Source organism: Channa argus, chromosome 10 (genome assembly GCF_033026475.1).
Source record: "Channa argus isolate prfri chromosome 10, Channa argus male v1.0, whole genome shotgun sequence".
NCBI classification, from domain to species: domain Eukaryota; kingdom Metazoa; phylum Chordata; class Actinopteri; order Anabantiformes; family Channidae; genus Channa; species Channa argus.
This window is the reverse complement of record NC_090206.1, coordinates 18998023-19024252: the sequence shown is the minus strand read 5'-3', so window position 1 is coordinate 19024252 and position 26230 is coordinate 18998023. Positions and strand designations below refer to the sequence as shown.

The following is a 26230-nucleotide window of genomic DNA, read 5'->3' as shown; positions in this document are numbered from 1 at the left end:
CGTGTCACAGCAGATCATGTGGTCCACACATTGATTTGCAGCGTGGACTCCGATGCCACCATTCCCACTTTTGTGAGTGGCTTGAAACCGACACTCATTTGTGCAGTGGCTTGCACAACCTGGACAGCTGGGGTTGGGCAGTTCAGTGATGTTCCCCAGGGACGCTTTGACCTGTGGCCAGGGGGAGTCGGGGTGCGAGCCACCGACCCTACAGTCAATCGGCAGCCACTCTACTAATTGAACCACTGCCACCAATTCAAGAAATTGTAGTAATTGTCCTTAAGTGCAGCTTGTAAAACTGCCAGAGCAATTCTCTGATGTTCTAACAAACTCTGGGGAATTTGTTTTCAAATGACATAATACAAAGGCCGTTAAACATGGTGTATCTGTTTACTCTCCCCTCAGCACACGCTCTTCTCTGTTATCTTGTCCTTTCTCCTCTACTCTCTTCTCTGCACTATGTTCCTCTCTGCTCACCCTTTCCATTTTCTCTCTGTCGCTCTTCTTTCACCCTCTTCTCAGCTTTCTGCCGAGTTTCTGGCTGAATAAACTCGTTTCACTAATGAGCAATGACACTTCCAGGTCTCAGTCACAGTTGCGCGATAACAAAATGGCTGTGACTTTCTGTCTCGCTGCCATCTGTGTGTGTCTTTTTCATTTCTCCCCCCTCCCTTGCCCCGGTGTAAGGAGCTCTTACATGTTGTTGTTTCAGTCAACACATATCCCGGCTATTTTGAGGATTAAGGTTTACCTTTTTCCTGAATCTTCCACCCAGAGGTAAAAAGGAGTTTGGCAATTTTCAGTCAGTTATGTCTCTGTGCTCCAAACCCAATTTCTTCTTTTGATAACAAGAAGCTCACAGAGGAACTTCTTACCCAGACCGACTCTAAATGGGTTTCATCTCCTCTGTTTACTTCTTTTCCTGTGTCCCAAAGGTGTAATTGTGGTCCATAATGTTGTTTTTTTGTTACCAAATATGACAGTGTGTCATATTACTAGTTCACTTCCTTTTTTTGGGTTCCCCTTTCCTTTCCAAGCAACATCGCAGCGGTCTCTTTGTTCCCGTGTCATTGTCCTCAGTTTATTTTTCATCTTTTCAGTGTCACCTTGTTCATATTAACTCTGACTTTGTCTATTTTCCATACCAAAAAGTATATAGAAATGTCTTAGTAGGATAGCTTCAAATGAGAAACCCTGGCTTTATCCACCAACTCTTCACTTTGTAGAGAATTCTGCTGGAAGAACTTCATTTGTTTCTGTATTGCCCCCAAGCAGAATTTGAAGTTAAGTGGGATTTAATACCTTTGCTGGAGGGAGTGTGGATTATTTTCAGTGGACCGTTGCCATGTAGCTTGGTTCATTCATGCAGTAGGACCAGCATTTCTGGAAAAAAGTGGGTGGTTTAGTTTACTTCGGAACCTAAAATGTGATTTCTCTTTCACTTTTTTGTTCTTGGAATATTCTCAAAGGTCTCAGTAAGAGTGATACATCCATTCAGAAGATTTTTATGGCTGCAAGGAAAAAAAGTATCTCAAAATCCTGGTTCCAGAGGAAGACTCCCACCATTGTCCTTTTACAAATATAATCGTTTCTATTCACTCAGTGGCAAAAAGAAATAACTATCATCACCCAGAGTAGTAATTTTTATCTCTTCTGAGTCTTATAAGCACATTATGAGCAATAGCTGTGATGATTTGTTTTTGCCTTATTCTAACGTTTTGCCCCACATCTCATCTGTCGTAACTCTATGATTTTTTTTTGGTGTTACCTGCTTAATAGAGTTATTAAGTTACTTGATGTTTACATTATGTTTCCGGTTATCACAGGAAAACTAGGGTATCATTTAAGCCTTATAGATTCTGTCTGAAGCGTTCACTTTAACAGTGTCTTGCTATCCTTCTCAGCTCACCAGCTGTTGCTTTCGCCATCCCATGTGTCTCGGGACTATACGGAAAATATTTATTTTTATAGAGCCTGACTCTTACTTTTTCCCTCCACTCACCTCTTGTCCAGAGGACGGCAAGTTTCCTGAAGCTGTGCGTGTGCTCTTGACCTGGCTGGAACGAGGGGAAGTCAATCGCAGGAATGCCAACAACTTCTACTCCATGATCCAGTCCTCAAACAGCCACATCCGCCGGCTGATGAGCGAGAAAAGTCAGCATGAAAAAGCAATGGAAGAGGCCAAAGAAAAGTTTAAGACTGCTCTGGCCGGCATCCTGGCCCAATGTGAGACATCCTCAATCACAGACACACACACGAACACACACACACACACGCACACTACAGACTTGGATTTATAATTCAGTATAGACTGTAATAAAATATTTTAATTAGACCAAAGTTAAGTTTAGGATCAGCAGACTGGAAGTGTACCTAATTTAGCATGCTCCTGGTTGTGGAGTATATATGCAGGAGAAAAATAAGAATGTGTCCAGTTCTTTCTTGGCTACATTTCCCTCATTTTTGGACCAAACACAACACATTAACATAATGTAGGTTACAGTGCATTATACAACTTTTCCCAAGACAAAAACTAAGTCAAGACTGTTGTGCCTGGAGTACTGAAGTTCACCAAAAAGTAAGTATTATATTGTTCACAGGCTCATTAACTCTCACAGAGCATGTGTGCACAGCATTGTAAATGCACAAGCAATGCACATTGTGGACATGAAGGTTGTTAAGTTTAATAGCCTCATAGAAGCCATCTTGTGTGTTGTGTGTTAATTTGTTGTTGGGAGGACGGCTTGAAGGTAAGTTAAATTTCTTTGTTTAAGAATTCTGTGCTTGATATCATTAAGGATTCTATGTCCTGCTCCTTTTTTCATTGCTTTCAAGATACATAAGGGATTGCAAATGCAGGTAGTACTGATGAATGAAGAGAAGTCTTGAGGGGTCATATTATTCAGGTTGCCTTCAGATGAAAGTAGTAAGTAGCCTGAAAAAGTCCTTGCATGTATACAGTGGAGGCCAAACATGTATAGTAAATGCATGCTTGGCTCTAAAAGATTGATCAAAGGCCGAAGGCAAAGTTTACTGCTGCTACATCATCCACCTTTTGGCTTTCACTATGCAGCTGGTTGTTTACACCATGGCCTGCAGCACTTAGTCTACACGAATCTCACCACATGCATGTTAAATATAATGTTAACATTTCATTTTTTTAATATATGTAGAAGAACGTGTTTTATGTTTTTGTCCATACAAGCCACAGAGAAAGAGAGAGAGATAGTGATGCAGAGTTACTGTCTCTGTATTAGCCGTCCTCCCTCATTTCAACCCATACAAACGCATTCCTTCTCATGACTTTGCCTTCCTCTTGGTGCATTGTTATTCATATTAATGATGAGATTAGCTTCCTGTAGGGAGCTTTTAAGTTTCACCTGGGAACTCCACACCAAATACATTTAGCCTCTCTCTGCTCCTCTAGCTGCCAACCACATAGGTCTGTCTCTGATGAAATATGTCACCTTATAGTGTGTTAAATGGCAAGTTACCCAAGGCACAGAAAACTTGCACCCTCACTTGATAGTGTCTAGCCATTTAAATAGTTTTCATTTCGTGTGCCCATGTCTTGAGGTATTGTCTTATAAATCTTCTGCTGCTATGTCATTACAGTGACGGTGCAGCAAGTTAAACTTGTAATGATCAAAACACTGGAAAATGCATCTACTCTTTTCAGAAGCAGTGTACTATATCTTTATGGACATGTTTTAACACAGATACTTGCATATAAGTTCACAGCCCTGAAAGTGTGTTTATACCCATTCCTCTCTTCTCTGCCTTCACCATTGATCTGCTCCATCAAATTACAGGGTGCTGGGAAGATGCTATTGATCCCTGTACTGTTCTCTCTCTTACCACTCTGAAAACACACACAAATACACTCTCAGGTGGAGGTCTTATTGACTACCTTCCTGTTAGGAACTCTGGGATGCACAGATCACCCATTCAGTGCTCCATGACCACACACATGACAACAAATAGATGGCTGAGAGGGAAATGGCTAATTTTTCACATTGGAGGCCAAGACACAGAGTTAAAGATATGGAGAAAGGCTTCATGCTTAAAAGCTGTTCATTTCTAGAGAAATGTTGCAAAGGGAAAATAAACAGTGTGCAACTGCTACAAGGTATCCTTCAGCTGTCCTGGTTTATTTGAGGAGCTACGCAGTGATCAGAATGAGCAGAATTAAAGTAGATTCTTTTTTTCCAGCTGCTCATTGCTCAGCTAACTCTGACAGCCTGTAAAAGGTACAGCAGGCGCAACATACTGTTTCAGTATTTTTTTGAAATGCTTCAATCTAAGCCATAGTGGTGAACAGAGGAACATTCTCATTGCTACTGTAGAGCCACCAGAAAAGCAAATAGAGATCAAGTCAGTAGTGACAGAGCTACAGTGCTACAGGAAGAATCTATGGTTTATTTACTTTTTTCATTTGAGAAATAACTGACCAATCGCAAGATGATGCATTAGTATTGGTTGGTAAGTCACACGCTCGCACACAAATAATCACACAGACAGACAGTTCTTTACATCCCTAGTTGACTCCACTTTCTCACTCCTCTGCTCCTTCCCACCTGCCCTCTGTCTTTCTCTCTCTCTCTGGTTGGTCTCTGGTCCTTCCCTGCATCCCGCCACAGTTGAACAGATTGTGTCTGTATTCCAAGCTGCTTCCAAACAAAAGGCATGGGACCATTTCTCCAAAGCTCAGCGCAAGAATCTGGACATGTGGCGCAAACAAGCAGAGGTTGGTACACTTTGATTTCACTTTGTACACATTATTTATGGAAAATTAGACTCTATCCTATTTTGTTCTACACATGTCTGATTGTAAAATTCTTCATTTTGCTATTAAAAGCAAGAAAGATGCAAATGGCACATCAGGGCTGCGTTGTGGTACTCAAAGTAAAAAAAAAAGTGAAAAGACGATAGGTGAAAAGAGCAGACCCCATATGTTACAGTAAGTACTTTACAGAGGCCAGTATACAGAACAGATGCCTGGTCACTCCAGCCAATGTTGAGATCCATGTAATGAAAGGTCCAAACCTCTGTCCCTTGCTCTTCCCCTCCCTCCCGCCACCACTGCCCTCCCCCATGAAGGGATACAAGCTGCTGGGTGAGTTTTCCAACTTTAAGGTTGTCCAGGACACAGGTAAATCTATTCAAGCTTTCTCCCCCTGCACCAGAAAATTTGTAGATCTCTTGTTTTTTGTAGTGGATAATTACAGGAGGAAATCTCGAGACGTAATAGCGCATTCATTTTCAATTCTAACAGCATTTTTGTCATCCACTATTTGCTCACCACTTTTCTCTCTGCCAAATGGAGCATTAATTAGCATGGTGATTGGTTGTATGTAATGAAGGGTCTGGAGTGTGTTGCAGTCCTGGGTCTAATGGACCATATATGATCATGACTGATTGGTAAGTTTCTTTGAAGCTCAATATGAAAAACAACTGGTTTATGGTGTCATTGGGAATCTAATTCAGACACGCACGCAACAATCTCACACAGCAGAAGCAGCAATCAACTTGTACTAAAACTTCTCATTAAAAGGTAGGTGTTCCAAAGTGTGATTGTTGCTCCAATGTTCAAATATGCAGCAAAGGCACGAAAACAGACAAATGACTGTTCTAAAACTTAACTATTCTTCAGCAGCAACTGTTTGTTAGTACATGTCATACTTATAATAGCTTGTGCGGAGGTCTCTGCACACACACTTGATGAGTAAGTAGGAAGCTAGATGATACTTGTTTATATGCAAATGCTTGAGAACATTGCTGTTTGTGTGATGTCAGTGATGACCACTTTTTTATTATCTTCTCTCACTCAGACCTTTCACTCAGTGGAGAATCATGTTTTTTCATGTGTACACTGTAGCAGGAAGTATTCAGATCTGTTATGTGAATGTTTTCACCAGGCCTTTGGGATCTGTCCATTCTTAGTCAGACTTCCTTTGTATCGTTGAACTTAATACACCAGGGAACACAGCATGACCTTAGATGCAAGAGAAGAGACCACTGTGGGTGGACACACTACTGCTGAATGTGTCCTCATTCAGAAAACGTTGTTGTGAAGAATCTTTAAAATGACATCCTGGTTCAAACAGTCTTTGTAGTTTTTTTTTTCCTCTTCTAGCTGGTTGACTCTGTATAATAGCTGCACGAAGAGACTTTGCTATTCAGAGTGACACAACATACGGTGTGTGCGTCTGTGTTTCCATCTGCGTGTGCATGTTTGTGTGTGTGTGTGTGACAGAGAGTGGCAAGCTGAAAGATGAAGTCATTTAGATTTGAAGCTTTTGGTTCTGCAGTGGCCCAAATAGAGTCTGTATGTCTCTGCATCTGCTTGTTAGGGTTTAGGTAAGTTTATACAACTAGCCCTCCATCACTCTACTGAAAATTCTAGCTGTGAGCACACACAACTGGTAAATAAATCCTCCTTGAAGGAATTACAATATATTAACAAAGTGACAAACATTCTTGACACCAAGTCAATATATCAAATGACTGCTTGTTTGTGAAAGGACGCATTCATTATTCTGCATTTCCTCTGAATTCTGCTTTTCACAAAAAAAATAAATAGTGCAGACTGAAAATAAGAGCTACACGGCACAAGCTTCTGACAAAGTTTGCAACTTACTGATGAACACAGTGGAGCATTCAGCAGCTAAAGAGACAGATATTCCCCTCAGGAGTTAGTACATACAACAAAGAGCTAAAAATATGGGACAGAAAAACATGAGCATTCCTTCCTGAGTTATGTTTCTGACAAATGAATTGAAGTCCAGCATACACTTTCTCTGCTCTGGTTTCCACCAACCTATAAGAAACAAAAATGTAAATTTTCTTACCACCTACCTGCTTACTTCAGTCATTTATTGCTGGGGTGGTAGGAGTGCACTCAGTTTGTGTGAGCTGGAAACCACTGCCTTGGGTGATATCTGCGGGGGATACTAAGAGCTCGTAGATGCAACTAGACATTCTGTGTGAAAGTCAGAGAACCAAAGTAATGGACTTAAAGTGTCAAGTTCCATAGAGCTGCAGTGAAAGGTGCACGACCAGTAATTCGTTTACATTATATGAAGTGATGCAAAATCAAAAAGTGTGTTTTCACATTGATCATATTGACTTGTCTTAGAGGCAGCATTGTATAGGACTGCAGAAGCATAGGTACGTAAGTGCAGTTGCTCAGGGGTAGTTTATCATCAAACAGGCAGCCAGCTTTACTCTGTCATATTGTATATTCAGTATGATTCTCTAGCCTAGAGGTGAAATATGGAGGAACGGGCCGAGTAGCTATAGCTCTCAGGCAGAATCAAACAGCTGCCTCCCTCTATCAGTGTTCTGTGGGGGGGTATATGTGTGTGTGTGTATTCGGGATGTGTGTGTTCATAGTGTGCCTCACACATACACACCAGATGGATTTCTGTCTGCATGTGTTTGTTGAGTACCTGTTTGACCTCTATCATGGGCTCCGGGTGGTAATGTCCACTGACAGATGGTTCTAAGTTTATTTACTCTTTAGCTTATTGGAATTCATGTTGTCTTGGATTTTGCATTGTTGGGCGCTGGTGGTGTTATATATACTTACACTATACACATTCTTATTTTAAAGTAAAAGGTGATGGCACATTCTATTTGTTCATTATAGTTTTAGACTTTATCAAAGGTTTTATACTTTCTTCAAGGTTGTTAAGGGTCAGTTAACTTATGTCTTATGCTGAGCCACTATATTGCAGCACAAAATTCACCTTTAATAATTCAAATAAACTTCAAAATCGAAATACTTCGCTAAATTAAAGTTGTAGGAGAGGCTTTCTTGATTGACTCCATGCCATGTTGTTGTGTTTTGATTTGTCCACAGTGTACTGACTCTTACTGTGATAAATGTCATTGTAAGAATGTTGTCAGCCAAATTTTTACAGGATCGTTGACTTATTTCTAACTTGCTTACCTTGCTATATGAGGTGGCGTGTTGTTTTCATCAGCCAGTCAAGTGAGTTTTGCATTGTAACCAGGACCCAAGGTTATTATTCCTTGTCATCTTTTCCCAAAGAAGTATAGTGCGAAACTTTCCTTCAGAGATATCACTTCGAAATGATGGACTGGCTGCATACTGGAACGTTCAATTTTCGGATTCCGCCTGTCAGAAAATGGGGTCGTTAACATTCCAGAATGTATTTTTAGTATGTAGGCGATGATAGATTTTGTCGTGATAAAACACTAAAAATTTTATTTATCTCAATTTGTTGCTGTTTTTTTTTTTTTTTCGTCTACAAGCCACCCACATTTAAATGTGTGTCTGACCTGGTCTGTCACTCGTCTTTTACAAAAAAAAATTGTTAACCTTCTTCCTACAGTAAAAGCCTATAAGTGTGTCTCTTTACAGCACAGCTAGCACTGCTCTGTATTCTTCTGTTCTATTCTCGTGATCTTTTGCTCCTACATAAGGCACTGTGTATTATCGTAGTGCAAACGAGTGTTCACAACAGGGAATGAAAGCTGAATGGTGTTTAATAACCCATGCATGCACAAATTCTCGTAGACCTTATGTCCGCAGTTTGGTGTATGTATGAAATGTATCACAAGAAGGTTGTTTCTATTGCTTTGACGGACAGTTTGGTCTCATTTACAGCCAGTCAGTGGCCTGACCTTAATTTTTAAACCATTTTGAAACCTGCCTGTGATTACTGGTCTCCAGACAGATGCAGTCATTACTGAGTCCATCTGTGAAATGAAACAGGGAAAATTGGTGTTTTACAGTTACTGCTGGTGTTAAGAAAAAAAAAAACATGAACCAATAAATATGATGTGCACATATCATTCTCTGGTGTTGTAAACGAATTTCTTCCCGATGACATTTTTGGCAGGCGCTGTTTTTGTCACTGTACTTATCATGTGCTTTAGCTGCATTTATGCGCCGTTTTCTCTCAGTTACAAGAACAGTGAAGTTCTAAACTGTGGGATCTGGTAAAATTTGTGCAGCCATCTGCCCTATCACGGTGCCAGAGGAGGAATTTAGCCCCAGAGCTAATCAAATTTTCATCTTTGATTTGTACCCATTTACTCTAATACTCCTTCCAGCTAATATTTAACATCAACGTTGAAATATAAAAGGTTGTATCAGTGACTATCCTACTCCAGTAGCACTCACTAAAATGTGCATCACCCCTGCAGTTCTAACCCACCTTTCTTTTTTCTTTCTCGGCTGTGTTTTGCAGGAGATCAGAAACATGCACAACGAGCAGCTCATGGGTATCAGGCGAGAGGAGGAGATGGAGATGTCTGATGATGACATGGAGGATGCACCTGACAGCAAGGACTCTGAGGACTCGGGTAAGCATATGCCTTCACGGTTCAACATTTCTGTCAAAATGACAGGTCACACACTGCTCAGGTTCTCCAGAGGATGAACAATGCTAAATAACTGAGAGAGACAGCTGTGTGTAGACCGAAATGACAGTAATTGTACCCCCAAGCATCTCAAAGCCATCTGACAACTCCACATGAATAAGAAAATACACATTTAAAGTACATAAAGATGCTGATACCACCCATGCTGTACTGGATTGATGTGAATAAGTAGCTGTAGATGAAATCCATCCCGGTCCATCCTTGTAAATAGACACTACTCTGGATGTGTGTGTGCCTGTGTGTCGACACCTACCGGGTGCCATCTAATATCAGATTAGGGTACTACTGAAGTGCCATAATCTTGTGTATCTCTTTTTGCAGTCTCTTGTGTGTTTACTGAAGCAACAAAAAGTAATGGTGCAGCTAATTTCTCAACAACCCATTATAATAACCAGTAAGTCTAGAGTAGTCACCAGGGCAACATGCTGTAACCGTCACTGCCCCGTGTTAGGTCGTCTCTCGTCTTCTGTTTTGTGGTTCTCTTCATGTACTCTTTCTTCTTGCCTTTTAATCATTTTGATCTCTGCCACTTGTTAATATGACAGCTTCTCTAATCAGCATGCAAATCTATGTAAATGCAGTTGTCAGCTCATCCCCTTCTCTTTTGCAACCTTGCTATTTAGCTATCAGTAATTAGCATTGCTGTCAGAGACCTGTCATTTTGCTCTATGCTGCAGGATTGGCTGTGGTGAGTTGAGGTGTTAATGTAACACTTCTTGGTATTTGTGTTAACAGGCTGGCTGTTACCCCCCTTGACTCACTAACCTTTAAGCAAAGGGGCATGTTTACACATCTACCAGCCCTGCTGAAAACACCTGTGTTATGACTGCAGCCTCTTAAAAAGCGAATTGATGCTCTGCGTCTGACTCATGTACGGAATAGAAAGCAAGGAAACCACTTGTGTGTGTGTGTGTGTCTGTGTGAGACTGTACACCTAAAAGTGTGTGCGTGTGTGTGTGTGTGTGGGCGCGCACACGCTTATGAATATCTGCAGGTCGATAGGCCTGTTATGTAACAGAAGGGGAATTGCTCAGAATTTCATGAAGCAGTTGACATGTCCTCGCACCAAGTTGATGAGGCTCTCAGATCAATACACTTCTCACCTCGAACCTTCATTTTGCTTGGAAAAAAGATAGACATAGACATGATGTGGTCGCACATACACACACACTCACCCAGCAAGAGTTTATTAACACTGCCAATCGTTCTCCATGATAGACTACAGGCAGCACTCATGAACACCTACACAAAACCTAAACCAGACACACTTCCATGCACACACATACACAGAGGATGGGGCTTATCTCCCCAGTCCAGCCAGTGTATTGCACTTTCCCAAAGAGCTTCTCCTCAAGGCCCACAGCAGGAGAGCAGAGCTGATAATACTGGACATCTCTGGAGCAGGTCTCATATAATAACTCCTACTGTCTCCTCTCTTTGCTCAATAGGTCAGGTCAGATTTCAGTAGAGAGCTATTGGAAAGACTCTGTGAGATTAACGCAGCCTTCAGTAGTCTGTGTTAATGATATGGTATACTGTTACATGGTATCTGCATTTCCTGACAAATTATACCTTAAAATTTTCGAACCTTTTGTTTTAAATAGTTGTGTTAGAAAATATGCACTGACGACGCCTGAAAAATTATTTTCTCAGTCAGTTCTAAAATAAAAGCTGTGCGTAAACAAACAATAATCTGAGCAACAATGGGTTAAGATGAAAGGTGTTGTTTCTCTGTTTCGTTGCAAACCTCTGTTCACCTACCTGGATTTAACACCATTCAGATGATTAAGTCCCGTTTGAATCAAAAAGCGATGCCGTTATCCAGGCCACTAGATTGTGAGGACGAACAACCTGCTGCTTCCAATTACAACTTATTTAATCAAATTAGATGAGCTCATGAAACAGATATTTTTTATATATGTGTGCTTGACTTTTGATAAATTATACTGAATTATACATTGACATTATACATTGACATTTTTATGTGTTTAGTGTTATAGGGAAATTTATATTGGAGACTTCACTAGAAGATTTGAAAGTTTTCGGAGGCTTTAATACAACCTGGCATATAGATGCTGATTATTTTCTCTCGAATACTTTTTCCCGGAGTAATAGGCTGAAATATTTTGTCAGCAGTCATCTATCAAGAGGACATTTTGTTTGTTTCAAAAGTAACAATGAGCTCTACTCTTTCGCCCTTAAGCTTGATGTTGTTTTAATGCTGATCTTCTTGTCAATTTATTTCTGACGGCTCTTAACTTAAATGAACAAAGAGGTTTTACAACAATTCCATAACTGTCAATGACACTTGCTACAGTATATACATACATTGTATAACTGTATGTACACTATGCATGTAGGCTGCACTCAGTGTCATTTTCTCTGAAGAGCAAGGCCACACTGTGAAACTGAGATCTGGCTGCATAATAATTAGTATGGATGAGAGTTAAATTGAACCATTTAAATCACAGTCTCATAGATGATATATAACATCATATTTCACGTATCCTCTACACTCTTATGACTCTGTAGGTTTTTCCCAAGCAGAAGCCCTAAAGGAGGAGAATGACTCACTGCGCTGCCAGCTGGATGCCTACAGGAATGAGGTGGAGCTGCTCAAACAGGAGCAGGGCAAGAACCAGCCAATGAGGAGTGAGGAGGACAACACACATTCTCAGCAACTCAGCTTCCTGCAGCAGGCTTTACAAGGCATGCAGAAGGTATCCTATGCACACATACAGGAACACACACTTTTTCATCAGTCATCCATCCGACAATAAATCTAATCTGCTTTTCATTTCGGTTATACACTATGTTCTTTTTGAGAACAAGGTCGCTGAGGTTAGCCCATTTAATTTTTCCATGCACGATTAAAAAAAACTCAACTGTCACTTATTCATGAGACCAAGCACTTTAAAAGAAAACCAGGAGTTTTCTGCGAAGTAGAAAAGTACAGCTGTCTGGAGCAGCTGTTAGACTTTTATGAAGAGCTGCTAAAAAGTAATAATTTCACACTTACTTTGGCTATTGGAAAGCTTATTCACAGTTGAAATGGGTTTTATTTAGGATTGTAGGCTCCTGTGCTATGATTTGAAAAGCACGTAGATACTTCTTGGAACAAACCCAAGGCTATTAAAACAATTTTAGGCCATTTTCACAAAGAGGGGATAATATAAGCATTGATTTTTACTTTTTTTTTCCCATTCTTTCTTTGAACATGTGCCTTGACTGTCATTCAATAAGTTTGCTTCAGAATGTGGCAGAATTCTCTCCATTTTTCCATATTTAAATTAACTCCATGCCTGTTGTGTTTTTTGGTTGATGTATTTACAACAGTTTTATATATTCATAAAATACAACACATTAGACTTTGTCAAGGATAGAACAATAAAATCCTTTTTGCCATTGTTGCTTCTGCCTTCCAACATTCATTCAAAATGGAGACAGCCAGTCAGTGCCTCACATTAGGACATATTAAAATAGAAGCTAAAACAGTAGAAATTTGAATCATATGAATAAGTGATTATCCAAAAAAGCATTGGACGGCCAAAGGTCCAGTGTGGCATATGGTACTTTTTTTCTATAAGAAATGACTATTTGCTATTAATGTACTTACCTTCAGATGAGATTCAGAGCTTATTCTTGACCTTGAAAGCTCCAGAGTTCTCACGCTCATTGCAAGTTTGTTCTGGAGCTTTTGTTTAAATCATCTGCTCATGAATATCATGAAATTTCATCAAAAACAAATACTAAATGGACCCATTGGTTATTATTCATCCATTGTCTGTAATAGCTTATCATGTTTAGGGTGGCGGGGGGCTGAATCCTATCCCAGCTGTTACTGGACGAGAGGCAGGGTACATCCTGGACAGATCACCAGTTTATCTCTGGGCCAACAGAGAGAGACACACACAGACAGACAACCATTCACACCTACAGGCAATTTAGAGCCAATTAACCTGTATGTGTTTGCACTGTGGGAGGAAACTCAAACAACCAGACATTTAAGCTTACATTTAGTCATTTAGCAGACGCTTTTATCAAAAACAACTTACAAGTGAGGTACAAGGAAAGCAACAATCTAATTCAAGAAGAAAACATGCACTTGCATCTCATGAAACACAAACGCTTATTCCTGAGAACTTTGCTATGATTTGTTTAAGATTTAAGAGCATAGGAAGTTGCAGAAGAGTTTTGTTTTTTGAATATTGGGAGTGAGGCTGCTGAGCATGCAGAGTTTGGTAGCTCATTCCACCACCACTGAGCTGCTTGGGGTCTTTTGTGTGGTGATTGGACCACCAAACGCCGGTGACAGAGAGCACTGGGCGAGACAGATCGTACACCGAAATTAGTATGTTTACATGGACGTCGTGTGTAATGTAAGGAGGAATGCTGCTTTTCTGGGTAGGGGATTAGGGAAACCTGGTTTCCCCAGGTAGATTTCTGTTGGAAAACGTGGATTTCTTTGCCATGCATATGTGTAACTGGGCTTTCAATCAGCTTTCTCCAACTGTTCATGTGCGTAACAAAAGGTTGCAGATGGGAATATGCAGCTGAGTGAAGATTGAATAAACGTAGAGATCATTAAAGGAGCGATGCCGCCTCGTTTTTAAAACAAAGGCTGCCTAAAGTCTGACAAAAATGTAACTAGAACAAAGTGCCTCTTAGAAGTCTAAATAAGTCACTTTCCCCCATGGAGTTTTAGAGTTCAGACCATCGTGGATCAGCTGCTTGTGTCTTTCCTTACTTCCCCCCTGCGCTGTCACTCTGCTGCGACAAAAACACACACACTGAACAGTCAGAAAGCAGTTTAGTTTTCTGTCTTTATACAGTTAGAACCTGTGCACCAGTCTTCTAAAATAAGTCTGAGGTAGAAGACAAATCAGGTCACACTGCTGCTGCATGTGTACATGGCTTCCAGTAACCGGGTTACTTAAGGGCATGTAAACACAGTCACTGAGGGAGTCGACGTAAGCAGGAGCTGTTGGTTGACGGTCTGTAGGCCACACCGCCACTATGCTGCCTGACATTTCTTTACATTTTTTTGCAATGGACTATTTAATCTTACATTTTATAACATGAACAGCCCTACAGTGTTTGACAAGAACAATGCCAATAACATCAGAAAGTCTTTAATATACCTCTTAAATACTAAAGAACTTTTAAATTGACTCATTCTGGCATTTGCCAAGTGTCCTCACTTTGCTAGCTGTCACAGGTAATGGAAATTATGATCGATTCATGTTTAGACGAATAGAATCCATTAAGGCCCTGCTGTTCATTTCTGCTTGCAGAGAGTAATTACCTTTCCAGCTTACGTGTCTCATGGTGTGTTTATGAAAAGATTAGGTGAATGGATTAAATGAATTGGAAGACACTGAAATTGGATGTCTCCTTGACAGGGTCCACACACAACTACATAAATTGCAATGAAATATTTTCAGTGTGTACTGGCAACTTGTTTCCTCTTTTGTAAATCATAATGCATGCAATGCATAAGCATTTTGCAAACAAACAATCCTTGCTTTAAAGACCCCCCTGTGAATTCCAGACCCTCTTTTTGTTAAAACTAACACAGCAGGAGGTGAATCTCTGTGTTTAGCACTTAAGTATTGTTGTTAGCCATCAAAGCTTAACCACAGCAAGTGTAAAGCCCTAATAAGCCCTCACGTAGCCTTTCGTCTATATGTAATTTTAATTTGGTGTTTACAAGCAAAGGATCTGACAAATTATTCCTCTTGGACATATACAACACAATTGAATGTGATCGAAACAAATGCAATTGTTCTCTCACTAGAAAATGTTTATTAAAGATATTATTTCACGTCACTGTTTAATTGTTTTTTGTAGCAGAGTGAAGTAATATATTAGTATAGGGATTATATGCCAAATGTTAATAAAACAAATGGCTGATTGTTCCTGGGTTTTCAGAGAAGTTTGAGTAGGAGGTAAGTGTCTCCATGGTTAGTTAGTTCACAGTAGCATTAGTGGTTTATTGTTCTCCCTTTTTATTGCAGCAACTGTTACACATGAGGGAAGAATTAAAACAGCGGGAAGCTGAGCTGGAGAAGAGTTTGGAGGACAAACAGCAGCTGAAGAACCAAGTCCAGACACTGAAGGAAGGTCTCCATAACCTGCAAAACAGACACGTAATGCAGGTTGGTTTGACAGGAAATAGACATTTTAGTGTGCTGGCAGGGGAAAACCCTGCCAAGTTGACTTGATGTGTTTCATAGGAGAGTTCACTTCTGAGTTACTCTGTTTGTTTCGAAGTGAGCACTATCTAATTTGCACTTTAATAAGAAAGAAATTAGTTCAAGATGAGTTTCAACACACGGAGCATATTGGAGAAATAAATCATTTTTAAACAAAAGGACAGAATTTGATGGTTTTAATATGTAGTTTTGGGTTGAGAAAATGACTGCTGAATAATTTGAACTGGTTTAAAACGTATTTCTGAGCTCATAAGATATCCCACAATAGCTATTTGGGTGCATCTTTCTACTGTAATAAGAACACTGCAGGAAAGTGCCTACCACAGCGACACAGACAATTTCTGACTTCAATCAGTTTTTGGTGTTTCCATTTTCCTCCCCGGGTATTTAATTCATTCTTTCTTAACACAAAGTATAATTGACTCTTTCATTTCTAATTTCCCTCCAAAAAAATGTCAGTGTCACAACTTTCAAGTTTTAAGTGGCTCAGTAAAATAAGCAGTGTATAATTTTCTTTCATTTACCTTTTATTAGTATGTAACGTGTGCTACAGAAAACATTTTTAACCAGTCATTTTTTGAAAGTATACTATTTAACAACATTTGCATGTAAACAGGTCACAGTAGTCTTTAATCGTCCTTCAGACTTTGTTCTGCATGGCTGTGAAGAAGCTTTATAAAGTGTTTACATTTACATGTAGTCATTTAGCAGATGCTTTTATCCAAAGTGACTTATGAGTTAGGGACATACACACACACACACACACACATACACACAGGGGCTCCTCAGTTTCTTGCTCAAGGACACTTAGTGTTTTTTAGGTTTTGGGCTGTTTTTCAAAAGGTCACCTTGAGCTCTTGAGAAATTACAATTGACATAATACATTTTTATATTTTTTTGACAAAATCCGCAGATTGATCAATAATAAAATAATTATTAGTTGCAGTCCCATATGTCATTATCTTATCTTCATAAATTTCTATTTTCCACTACATGGAACAAGTTAAATTAAACATCTATATCTGTACAGATTGTGTTGTGTATGTGTGCATACGTGCATGTATATCAGCAAAAGTGTTTGTTAAACTACCATCTCAGAAAAAAGCTCCAGATGATACATGATGATAAATCATGTAAGCAGCTACCCACAGTAACAAAGTCTTCAACTATCTAAAACATGTTTTATCCCGATTTAAAAATGTATGAAACCTCCATTGTTAGTGCAATTTAAAAACTCGGTAAGAACTCGTCTTCATCTACCACCTCCTCTAAACTGCATGTTCTCACTCCACTCCACATTAAACAAAAAACGAAGAAATCTACTTTAGCAGCAGGGCTGACCTCAGTTTTCTGATTTGTTGGGATCTGAGAGACATGTAATCACATTCCTGAGCATTTTATCCTCCAGGACAATTTGGCACTGGCCTCACATGGAACAATAATTTAGTTTAAAATGAAAGTAAAGAGGCAGTAACTAAGAGATCGTGTTGGTATCAATATGTACACAGATGGACAGATATTACTGCAGAACATCTTTCTCTGATGCACCTGCAAAGCCCTGCTCCTCTCACTGAGCGACATCATTGGTTAGAGTAATCATCCATCCATCTATCCCAGCAATACGTTATTTGATTGAATGGATTTTTTTTATCGCTACAATGTTCCCTACTAAACTTCATCCAATGTTAATTGCTGCCTGGCTGTGGTGACAGAGGACAGAGGTCCACTGCTAATCTGGTCTATAGTCTTAATAAACAATTTGCCGTTTCAAGGGATTTTTCTCTGTTAGGCGTGTATTGTTTACCAGTGTTTCAGGTGTTGTCCCATATTCCCAGTATTCAGGCACTAATGTTTGTTAATGTTTCTTCTGGCTCGGCATAATGAGAGAAACGGCTGTCATTAAGATGAGCCTCGAGTTCAATCGCCTATTAAATTGGATAATGATACAAATGAGAGGCTCTCTATCCATGTGGGGAGCTGCTCTCTGTGTGTGGTCTCTCTGCTCTGAGATGTACGAGCTGACTGCAGGTTTCATATCGTGCAGAGGTGAATTAGTAACTCTCTAACGGATCTCTTCTTTGGATCAAACGGACTTGACGGAGTTGTCGATGAGAGTTTGATTAGAAATGTGTCCCCCACAACTCTGAACCCTGGGAAATATGCTAATTGAATTCCTGCACATGGGCCAACATGAATCATGAGAGGCAGTCTCGTTAAAGGGGGAGAAAGAAATCAATTTTTGGGTGTGTGTTTCTCTGAAGTTTAGCAGTGGTTTTAGGGTGATTTGTCATGCTGGGGAGTTTTTGTTTTGTTTAGTTTTGTTTTTTCAATCCATCCGTCCTCTTTCACTTCCCTCTACCTGCTGTTACCAAGCTGTCAGCACACATTACTGGATCAGGCTGTTAACCTTCTTTGTATTATTATTATTATTATTTACATTTTTGATGCCCACTTAGTGCTGTGATTGGCCACATGTGTGGTGGTATAAGGAGATTATTTATTAATCCTTTTTCGAATCTTATCACTTTTTTATATACAAGTAGGTGCAACAATATCAACCCTTTAAAGAGAGACTGGACAAAAGTGTGCACTTCTGTCGACATGATTTTTTTTTTTTTTTTTTTTTGCATTCTAGCATCTCACCTCTTGCTAATGGCTTCCTGCTTTCAAGTGTGACCATTCATGCCCACAAGTCAATTTGAAGCATATTGGCTTTTTGCAGTAAATCGTACATTTTCTTATAAATAAGCGGACGTTCATTTGTAAAATAAAATGTCACCGGCATTGGCTTGTCCCTTGTCAGGGTTCGCCACAGCAGAACATGTTCCGCACGTTTATCCGGGCTCGGGACCGGCACCAGGGTCGCCCTTGGTTGCTGGTGGGGTGGGATTAGAACCCGCTGTCTTCTGCATCCCAGCCCTTTGCTCTGAGCCACTAGGTCCCCATGATGTTCATTTGTAAAATGAGTTTGTCTTTAGTGGACTAATTCTTAACTCTGAATATATCTATATTGTATTTTTGAGGGAAAAAAATAAAGTGCGCGTGTGTGTGTAACTGTAAATGTGTAGTTTCCCTGACCTGAATTTCAGTAGAAAACCAAAAAAAGCTGAAAATTCTCCCAATATTGAGCCAATCATTGTTTTTGCTTGATTAATGACTTGCACAGTTAGTCACTTATCATATTTGTTGTCTTTTCTTTGATTATTTAAAAAAAAAATGCAAGAAATGAAAAGAATTGTTAAAACTTTAATAGCAGAGTCTTTGTGCCAATTTCAACTCCAGGGGAGTTAATTATATTCATATGAAGTTCAGTGTATTGCTTTTTTTCTCTATTAGTACATTTTTGGACATTATTCTGAAAAATAAACAATGCTTGTATTCCTCTGTATTTGCAAAACAGTCTGTACGCAACTACCCTCTGCCATCTGTCTACATTAGTGCTAAGCTTGTTTCTCAGTGGCGTCTTCTCATATGTTTCTAATGTGCTGCAGCTGGAGATATCAAAGCAACATGACCGAGGCAGCGAGGACAGTCCTAATCAAACCAGTGTAAGTAGAAGAAGGTTGAGCCCTTCCTGCTTCTCTCCAGATATTGTTTTGTGTCCTCATTCTCTCTTCCTCCTCCTCCTCCTCCTCCTCCTGACTTGCCTCTCTAACTTCTTTCACAGACAGGAAAGACAGGCCAATCCGGTTCCCTGCGACTGCATTTGTCAATGAATAAATCACCCAGACACAACTGGGCTAGGAAATAGAGGAGTTAGAGAGTCAAAATGGCTCACACATGTGCATGTCTGCACACGCACACATTGACACACTCACAGGGGGTGTTATGGATGGATTAAAAACAGAAAAAGTCCACAAGGCATCCCACACTTTGAGGGGAAATGGTACACAAAGTACTGTGTAGGACAACAGACAGACAAAAACTCTTCTGTTACTCCCCTGGCTTTTTTCTGCCACCTGTCAGAGATCTGAAGCAAACAGCTTGATCATTTGCCTTCCAAGTCTTTTCCCCTCTTCCTCAATTTGTTCTTCTCACACTCATCTTTTTTTGTGTGTTTGCGCCTGTGCATGCATATATGTGTGAGTGTGAGCGAGAGAGAAAGAGACATGCATTTCATCCCTCGATCAGGAATATGGCTTCTGGCTGAATATTCTCCCGTGCCTCATTATCCTCCTCCTTATTGTCTCTTCTTATTGATGTGTTGGTGGGGAAACTTTCTGATTTGTTCATTTCACTTATTTGTGTTTCCATGCATCAGCTGAAATCTGAGCTTGTTAACTTCTGATCAGTAACAGTCGAACGCTGGCTGGATGCACATTTGTTAAAGTTAATTGTGTGTATGTGTTTATGTCTGTAGGAAGCCACAGTCTCAGCAGTGGTGCCCTGCGGTCAGGAGAAGGAAGGTCCTAAAGAAAAGAATCCACAGAGTCCTGTCCACTCTGAGAGGGAAGCTCTGCTAGTTGGTACGGGCACACATGTACTGGTACTGTACTTTGTTAGGGGTACACATATTTTTGTAAGTCTCAAAGGAGCACAGATGGGTACAACACAGGGGAAACACTTCCAGGTAGTTGTCCCTCAGGATTTACAGTATTGCACGCACACAAAAAATTACAAAAGTAGCTGAAGACTGAAAGACGTTCAAGTCCATCTTACTGATAAATCTTATTATAAAATCCATCTTACTTATAAACCACCCAGACACAACTTGGCTTGGAAATAAAGGAGTTATAAAGTCAAAACTCCAACGCACCTGAAAAAAATCGACACAGCTGAGCAAAGGCTAGAGCAGTGGCAATTATTCTATCAAAGTTTGTTGCAGACAGAAGCATTTTGGGATGGGAATTTTGGGAACATCCAATCCCCTCATTTAAATGAGGTGCTGTATTTCTGCTTACATTGGGACCTGTCTGTGTCACAATCAAAACATGAACCTTTAAGCATTATTTCTGGTAATAATGTGCTTACACTGTGCATATTGCTACATACATTTGTGCCAAAAATCTGCCCATTTAATAAATGACAGACACAGAGGAAGTCTTCCAGCACTGGGCTATTGGTTGGTTTCTGATTTAGCAGGTGCTGTATTTGAAGGTGACAACAAACTGGGTCCAGCTTAGTTTTAATCTTGGTAGCAGGTTACCATCAACATTGTTTTGTTGAAAACGGGGAGAAGGTGACAGTTGTTAAAAGTTAAGCAAACATTTTTTTCATTCTCTTAATACAGTAGATACAGTTCGGAGCAAAATGCATAGAACATTAGTAAAGAGGTGATGTTACCCTAGTTGGTGCTATTTAATGTAAAATCTTATGTAATGCTGAGAACCAGCTATAAATGTAAATGAAACCATAAAGCTTAAGCCTGGGATTCCCATCAGAATCAGAAAAATCCAATAGTGAGAATTTGCATGAAAGATGTAAGACTTAAAATACCCAAAGAGAGTAATGTGTAAAGAAAGTGTTTAATGATCGTCTTTTAAAATGTTAATGATATTGAAGCTGAGTCTTAATATGAGATCTGACACACATTCTCCACACTCATGGAGTGGGTGCTTGTTGATACAGCAAATGTCTGTACTATCAGTCAGAGAACATGTTCATTGGCTCTTTGAGGTAAATAAACAAAACAAAAAAAAAACCCCACTCCAGTAGGCGAATTCATGCAAATAAATCAAAAAGACGTACTCGCTGCTGTGTGTGAACGCACCCTTAGACTCCCAGTCAGACTCTCATTCATTGACACTTAGTGCGTCTCCAGGCCTCACGTTGTTTGTGATCAATATTGACTGACCACCGCCTGCAGGTGGCAAAAATGAAGCCTCAGAGTAGTGATTCCTCGTGAAAGTGATCGGGGTGTTCTTGCTGTAACTCATTGTGTGAGTTTGTTTCAACTTTTGGCCCCCTGATGCTTGATAGGTGGTTGGTAAGCAGAGTTGGAGGATTATTGCTCTCCTGGCCCCCTATGTGTGAGCTGATAGCAGATGGTTTATTTGAGCTGGGGGAGAGGATGGCTTTGATGAGAGACAACAGCATCAAAGCTGTTATTAAACACTTCTGTCTAATCTGGAGCCATAATTTACAAGAGGCTCTTAACAGTATCGGGAATCTGGGAGAAGCCACTTGGAGCTCAGGGAAAAGAAAGGAGAAGGATACAGTTAGATAAAGTGGTTTCCGTGTAAGCCACATGCATATATGCATCTGTGTTAACGTCTTTGCAATGACCTGTTTGTTCAACCCCAGGGATCATTTCGACCTTCCTGCACGTCCACCCGTTTGGAGCCAGTATCGAGTACATCTGTTCCTACCTGCAGCGTTTGGACACCAAGGTAACAGACTCACGTGAATCAAAACCTTCTCAGCAGAGTAGATTAGAAAGGCTGGTCTTCAGCAACGCACTAGAGTACATAAACCCATACCATCACAGTGTTAGCCCCCCTACAGGGCTGACATATGGGCTGGTTGTATGCCAGGATCCTGCTGTGAAGTTGAGACACAGCCCCTTGATGCAAGCAGGGCTCCTTATTGTTTTTCCAGCCCTTTCCATACAAACTGATCCCTTTTGCAGAGCTCTTTAGGTGCAGCTAAAGCACCAACGAGGAATAGTTGGAAAGTGGTATTGATCTTCTCATCTAAGTCTGCAGGAAAGCAGATCATTCCTTTAAATAAACAGAATCTAGATGTAGATGGTGTGACTTCCTTATCTGACTGTGAATGGGTTCTGAAGATACAGTAATTTACGGTGGTTATTTTGCCATTTGGTTGATGTTCTCTCTGCAGCTGGGGTTTGTAGTCATTGTTTGAGTGAAAAAAGCATCATGCCATAACACCTCTGTGTGACCGTGACTGGACTGTTTTTATAGATTAACAAAGCGGTGACTCTGCTGCAGTGAAATGATCTAACTTATTAGCTTATCAGCTCCCTAAATGTAGAGACAGGATTCCTATCCAGCGTTGGTTCTAAATTCAGGGTGCTCTCAAAGCCAATGCTGAGATGTGAATGCAGCACAGAGAATGTGCACAAACAGCAAAACATGCAACAAACAGTTGAATGAAGGCATCAGAAAGTCAGGTAGAATCCAAAATATGTAAAACAATTTCTAACAGAGAAAGTTAAACTTTGGAGAAATTTTCTATCACCATTTCTGTTCTGAAATGTAATAGCTATATGTCAAGCCATATCTGTTTTTCTTTTTCTTTCCTATTTCTTTTCTTTGAGGTCAGAACCTATTAAAACTAGATCCTTCAGTCTGACACTTAAAGCCAAATACTACCCACAATCCTCGGTGTCCCACTCTAGGCGGTGAAACATAGCTATTTTATCCAGACATATTATCACACTTTACTGCCACTTACATGAGGCTTTTAAAATGCCAACTTTCAATGTCATCGGCAAAAGGTTCTCCACCCCGAGAAGGAAAAAGTCAGATAGCACTGCTCCATTTAAAGTCGCAGTCCCTGACCGAACAGAAAACTGTAAACATGTGAGGTAAAACTCTCGTATTATATGTAGATGAAATATAGAGAAATGTCTCGTATCTATACAAACTTTGTTGTCCTATGAAATTACTGGTCTTCAACAACTTTTTAAACAAAACAGACTCATTTTCACAATCTCAATAATAAGGCGTGATGGTCTTCTCTCATGCTTTTTGGGTTTTTGTGTACATGTGTTGTCATGTTGTGTGTGATTGTGTGTCTGAGTTTGCCTGTGCATCTTTTGTTTCCACACCAACTTACCACTACACACATCAAGCAGCCCACCGGGTTTTGTCAGTATCCCTGCCTAGACTCACCATCAACGAGCCCTGTCCTCTCTGCTTATCTACCAGCTCCACACACAGCTCCACTGTGTGTAATGACACACCGGTACTATCTCCATGATGGACCTTAATGCATCCTGACATCAGCAGAGGGTTGCAACAATCTAGTTATTAATGCAAGACACTGTGGGTTGTTTGCAGTAGCTCATATAGTGGGAGGATTTTGGCAGTGTCACCTCAGGATTTCAGTTGAATGACGATCCCCAGCGCACCTGAGTGGTGCGATACCGGCACCTTCTCACTATACATATACCTAAAATACGATTCTCCGATTGCAGTGGAGGTGTGAGCGTAGTGCATAAATGTGTGAGTAAAGAGAGATGGAGTGTGTAAACAAAATGAGGATGAGCAAGTTAACTCGCTGGGCGACCGAGTCAAGAGAGCAGAAAGTGCTATTTTTACAGCAAAAATGATTTCTAAGCATTTATCATCGCAACATGCTCTTCTGGTGCTTTTAAAATAAACAAGGAGCGTAGGTGGAAGGTTTTGGGAAAGAGCATCTATGAAGTACCTGCACACTGACTTTGAACCACAAACATTTTTAAATTTTTAATGCATCATCTCAGTCAGACCATAATATCATGTTTTATTTGTATGGCCAAAAGTCATAAGTTTGCCTCAAAGGAATCAGTTTGTACAACCGCAACACTCTCTGTCCTTAGACCCTCAAATCAGAGAAGTAAAACTGCCCAATAAAAACCCTTTGTCCTTCAGTCTGTGTAAATAAAAATGTGGTTTACAAGGTGCAGAAGTTTTAAAGGTTGTATACTTTTATTTTTAAGTTTACCACATTTTACCAGACGCATCTTTTAACCTAACATTGGGCGACAGGCAAATCCTAAACGGTGCATATTTGCAAATGAGATGTTAAATGTTTATACTTTATGCAGTGTCTGTAATACAGAGCCAGCCGACGCCCTGTCTCATGTAAAGCTGTTCTTTTCACTCTCATGAGCTCAAGACAAATAAAGGTGTAGTAATGAGTTGATAAGGGTATAAGTCAAACAGTCCAGTATATGCTGTGTAAATATTGTGATAGAAAAGTGAAGTTGGCCCTTCTTTAATTTTATGGTTTACAGTTCTGTAAAACTAAAATGGAGAAAATCCTGTAACTAAATGTAACTAAAAAATGTGTAAATAGTACAGAACAATATTTGAAGCTCCACCGTTGTCGAGCTCAGACAACCCGAAGTGGTGACATGTGGGACCCACAGACAGACTCGGCAGTCAAAACTGCAGATACACTTACGCAAGGTTGACAAACCACAAGCAGGTGCCTGAAGATCAAACACTTATCAAATCAGTAATACAATCTTAATAAATGAAGCCCAGCAGACTGGCACAGCTCTACTAGCTGTAGATAATATTGTACCTGTAAGACCAGGAAAAGAAGAATATGACTCCAGGTCTGCCAATAAAAGAATCAGTTTGTGTCTAATCTGGGCTGTTTGTGCGTTTGCAGATTAACCCCAGTGAGGTGGAAGCACTTCTTTCCCGGCTGCCCTGCACCTTCAGACAGGAACTGACTGGCGTCGGAGCCAGTCTGGAGAAACGGTGGAACTTCTGCGGCTTCCAGGGCATCAAGAGCACATAGGCTCCGCTTGTGGCACTTCTGGGATGTGGCAGGGATGACACGAAGGCGAGACAACTCAGAGACACCGTAGAGATGTGAAGGCAACAGTATAAAGCACACGAATATCAAAGTCAGTGGATTGAACCTGCCTGCACAAGGACACAGGAGACTGAGCACAGATCTCCGTTCAGAAGGAAACGGTACATGAGCATTTCAGGGACTCTGTGTAGGCGGCAGAGACGTAAAATCACTGCATTTCCATGGTTACATGAATGTTGACACCAAACCACAGTGAAGTCTCCATGAGGTTGAATTCAGTTTGTCAATGTCTCCTAAACATTTTTAGACATGAAGACAGACACAGAAGAGCACTGATTTCCTACAGTCACTGGATTATAACGTAGTTATCACCCACGTGTGCAGGGAGCCTACAGGGGGCTCTTTAAGGCGTCAGTGTTGGCCAGGACTACAGGGCAAACCTTTGGGGTGGGGGGGCTATGAGGGTCTAACTGAACACTTCAAACCTCCAAAACCCTTTGGCCTCCCATACGTCTCTTTTTGCTGTCCCTGGTTTGTAACATAGATCTAAAATGAATATATTTCTTCATTTTCTGTAAAGGCTGTTAACAGTTGCATAGAATCATTTGTTGTAATACACTGTAAATGCTTGATATTTTTGATTATAAAAAACATTTGAGTATAAGAAAAGGTTTGAGTTTATTTTTATGTGCGTGATGTAAAAATGTTTGTGTGTGTGTGTGAGAGAGACGTTTGTGTGCAGTTGTACAAACCTCTCTTTAAGCCTGCCAACACTTACTATCAGTCCTCAGAGACACACTCACCTACAGAGGAAAAGTGGTCTACTTCTAGGTTTGTGTCCATTGTTGCTTGAAGGGCGTTATTTATTTCATGTCTGCCTGTTTTTTTTGTTCTTACAGTAGCTCTACTCGAGGCTGGATTTAGAACCTTACATAAGGGCCTTTGTGTCTTTAAAAAGCCAATTAAGCCTGGCTGTGAGCCTGGCTAAAGGCATCGACCTGCCGCATCACACTTAACTGGGAAACACAACTAGGGGATCACGTTAATGATGTTTAATTGGTGAGACAGTCGGGGTGTGTGTGTGTGGGGGGGGGGGGGTTCTGGCATGACACTAGCACAAAATGTTTGTGTTTGTGTACTTGCTTGGATCCATATATTAAGTGGTT

General features: G+C 40.3%; 1 protein-coding gene across 12 annotated transcripts in view; it reads left to right on the top strand.

The window, feature by feature from the left end:
• Positions 1-25702, top strand: part of enox2 (ecto-NOX disulfide-thiol exchanger 2) — a 152524-nt gene extending 126822 nt beyond the window's left edge. For 8 of the 12 annotated variants that reach the window (XM_067518687.1, XM_067518681.1, XM_067518686.1 and 5 more), the window contains 9 exons: positions 2014-2226; positions 4641-4747; positions 9222-9336; positions 11947-12134; positions 15432-15572; positions 19121-19177; positions 19990-20095; positions 21873-21958; positions 24915-25701. In XM_067518687.1, coding sequence (XP_067374788.1) covers positions 2014-2226; positions 4641-4747; positions 9222-9336; positions 11947-12134; positions 15432-15572; positions 19121-19177; positions 19990-20095; positions 21873-21958; positions 24915-25046 — 1145 coding nt within the window. In that variant the 3' untranslated portion in view covers positions 25047-25701. Of the gene's footprint in view, positions 1-2013; positions 2227-4640; positions 4748-9221; positions 9337-11946; positions 12135-15431; positions 15573-19120; positions 19178-19296; positions 19919-19989; positions 20116-21872; positions 21959-24914 lie in introns of those variants that run through there. The other 4 variants (XM_067518684.1, XM_067518690.1, XM_067518683.1 and 1 more) reach the window with 4 other exon arrangements.
• The last annotated feature ends 528 nt before the right edge of the window (positions 25703-26230 follow it).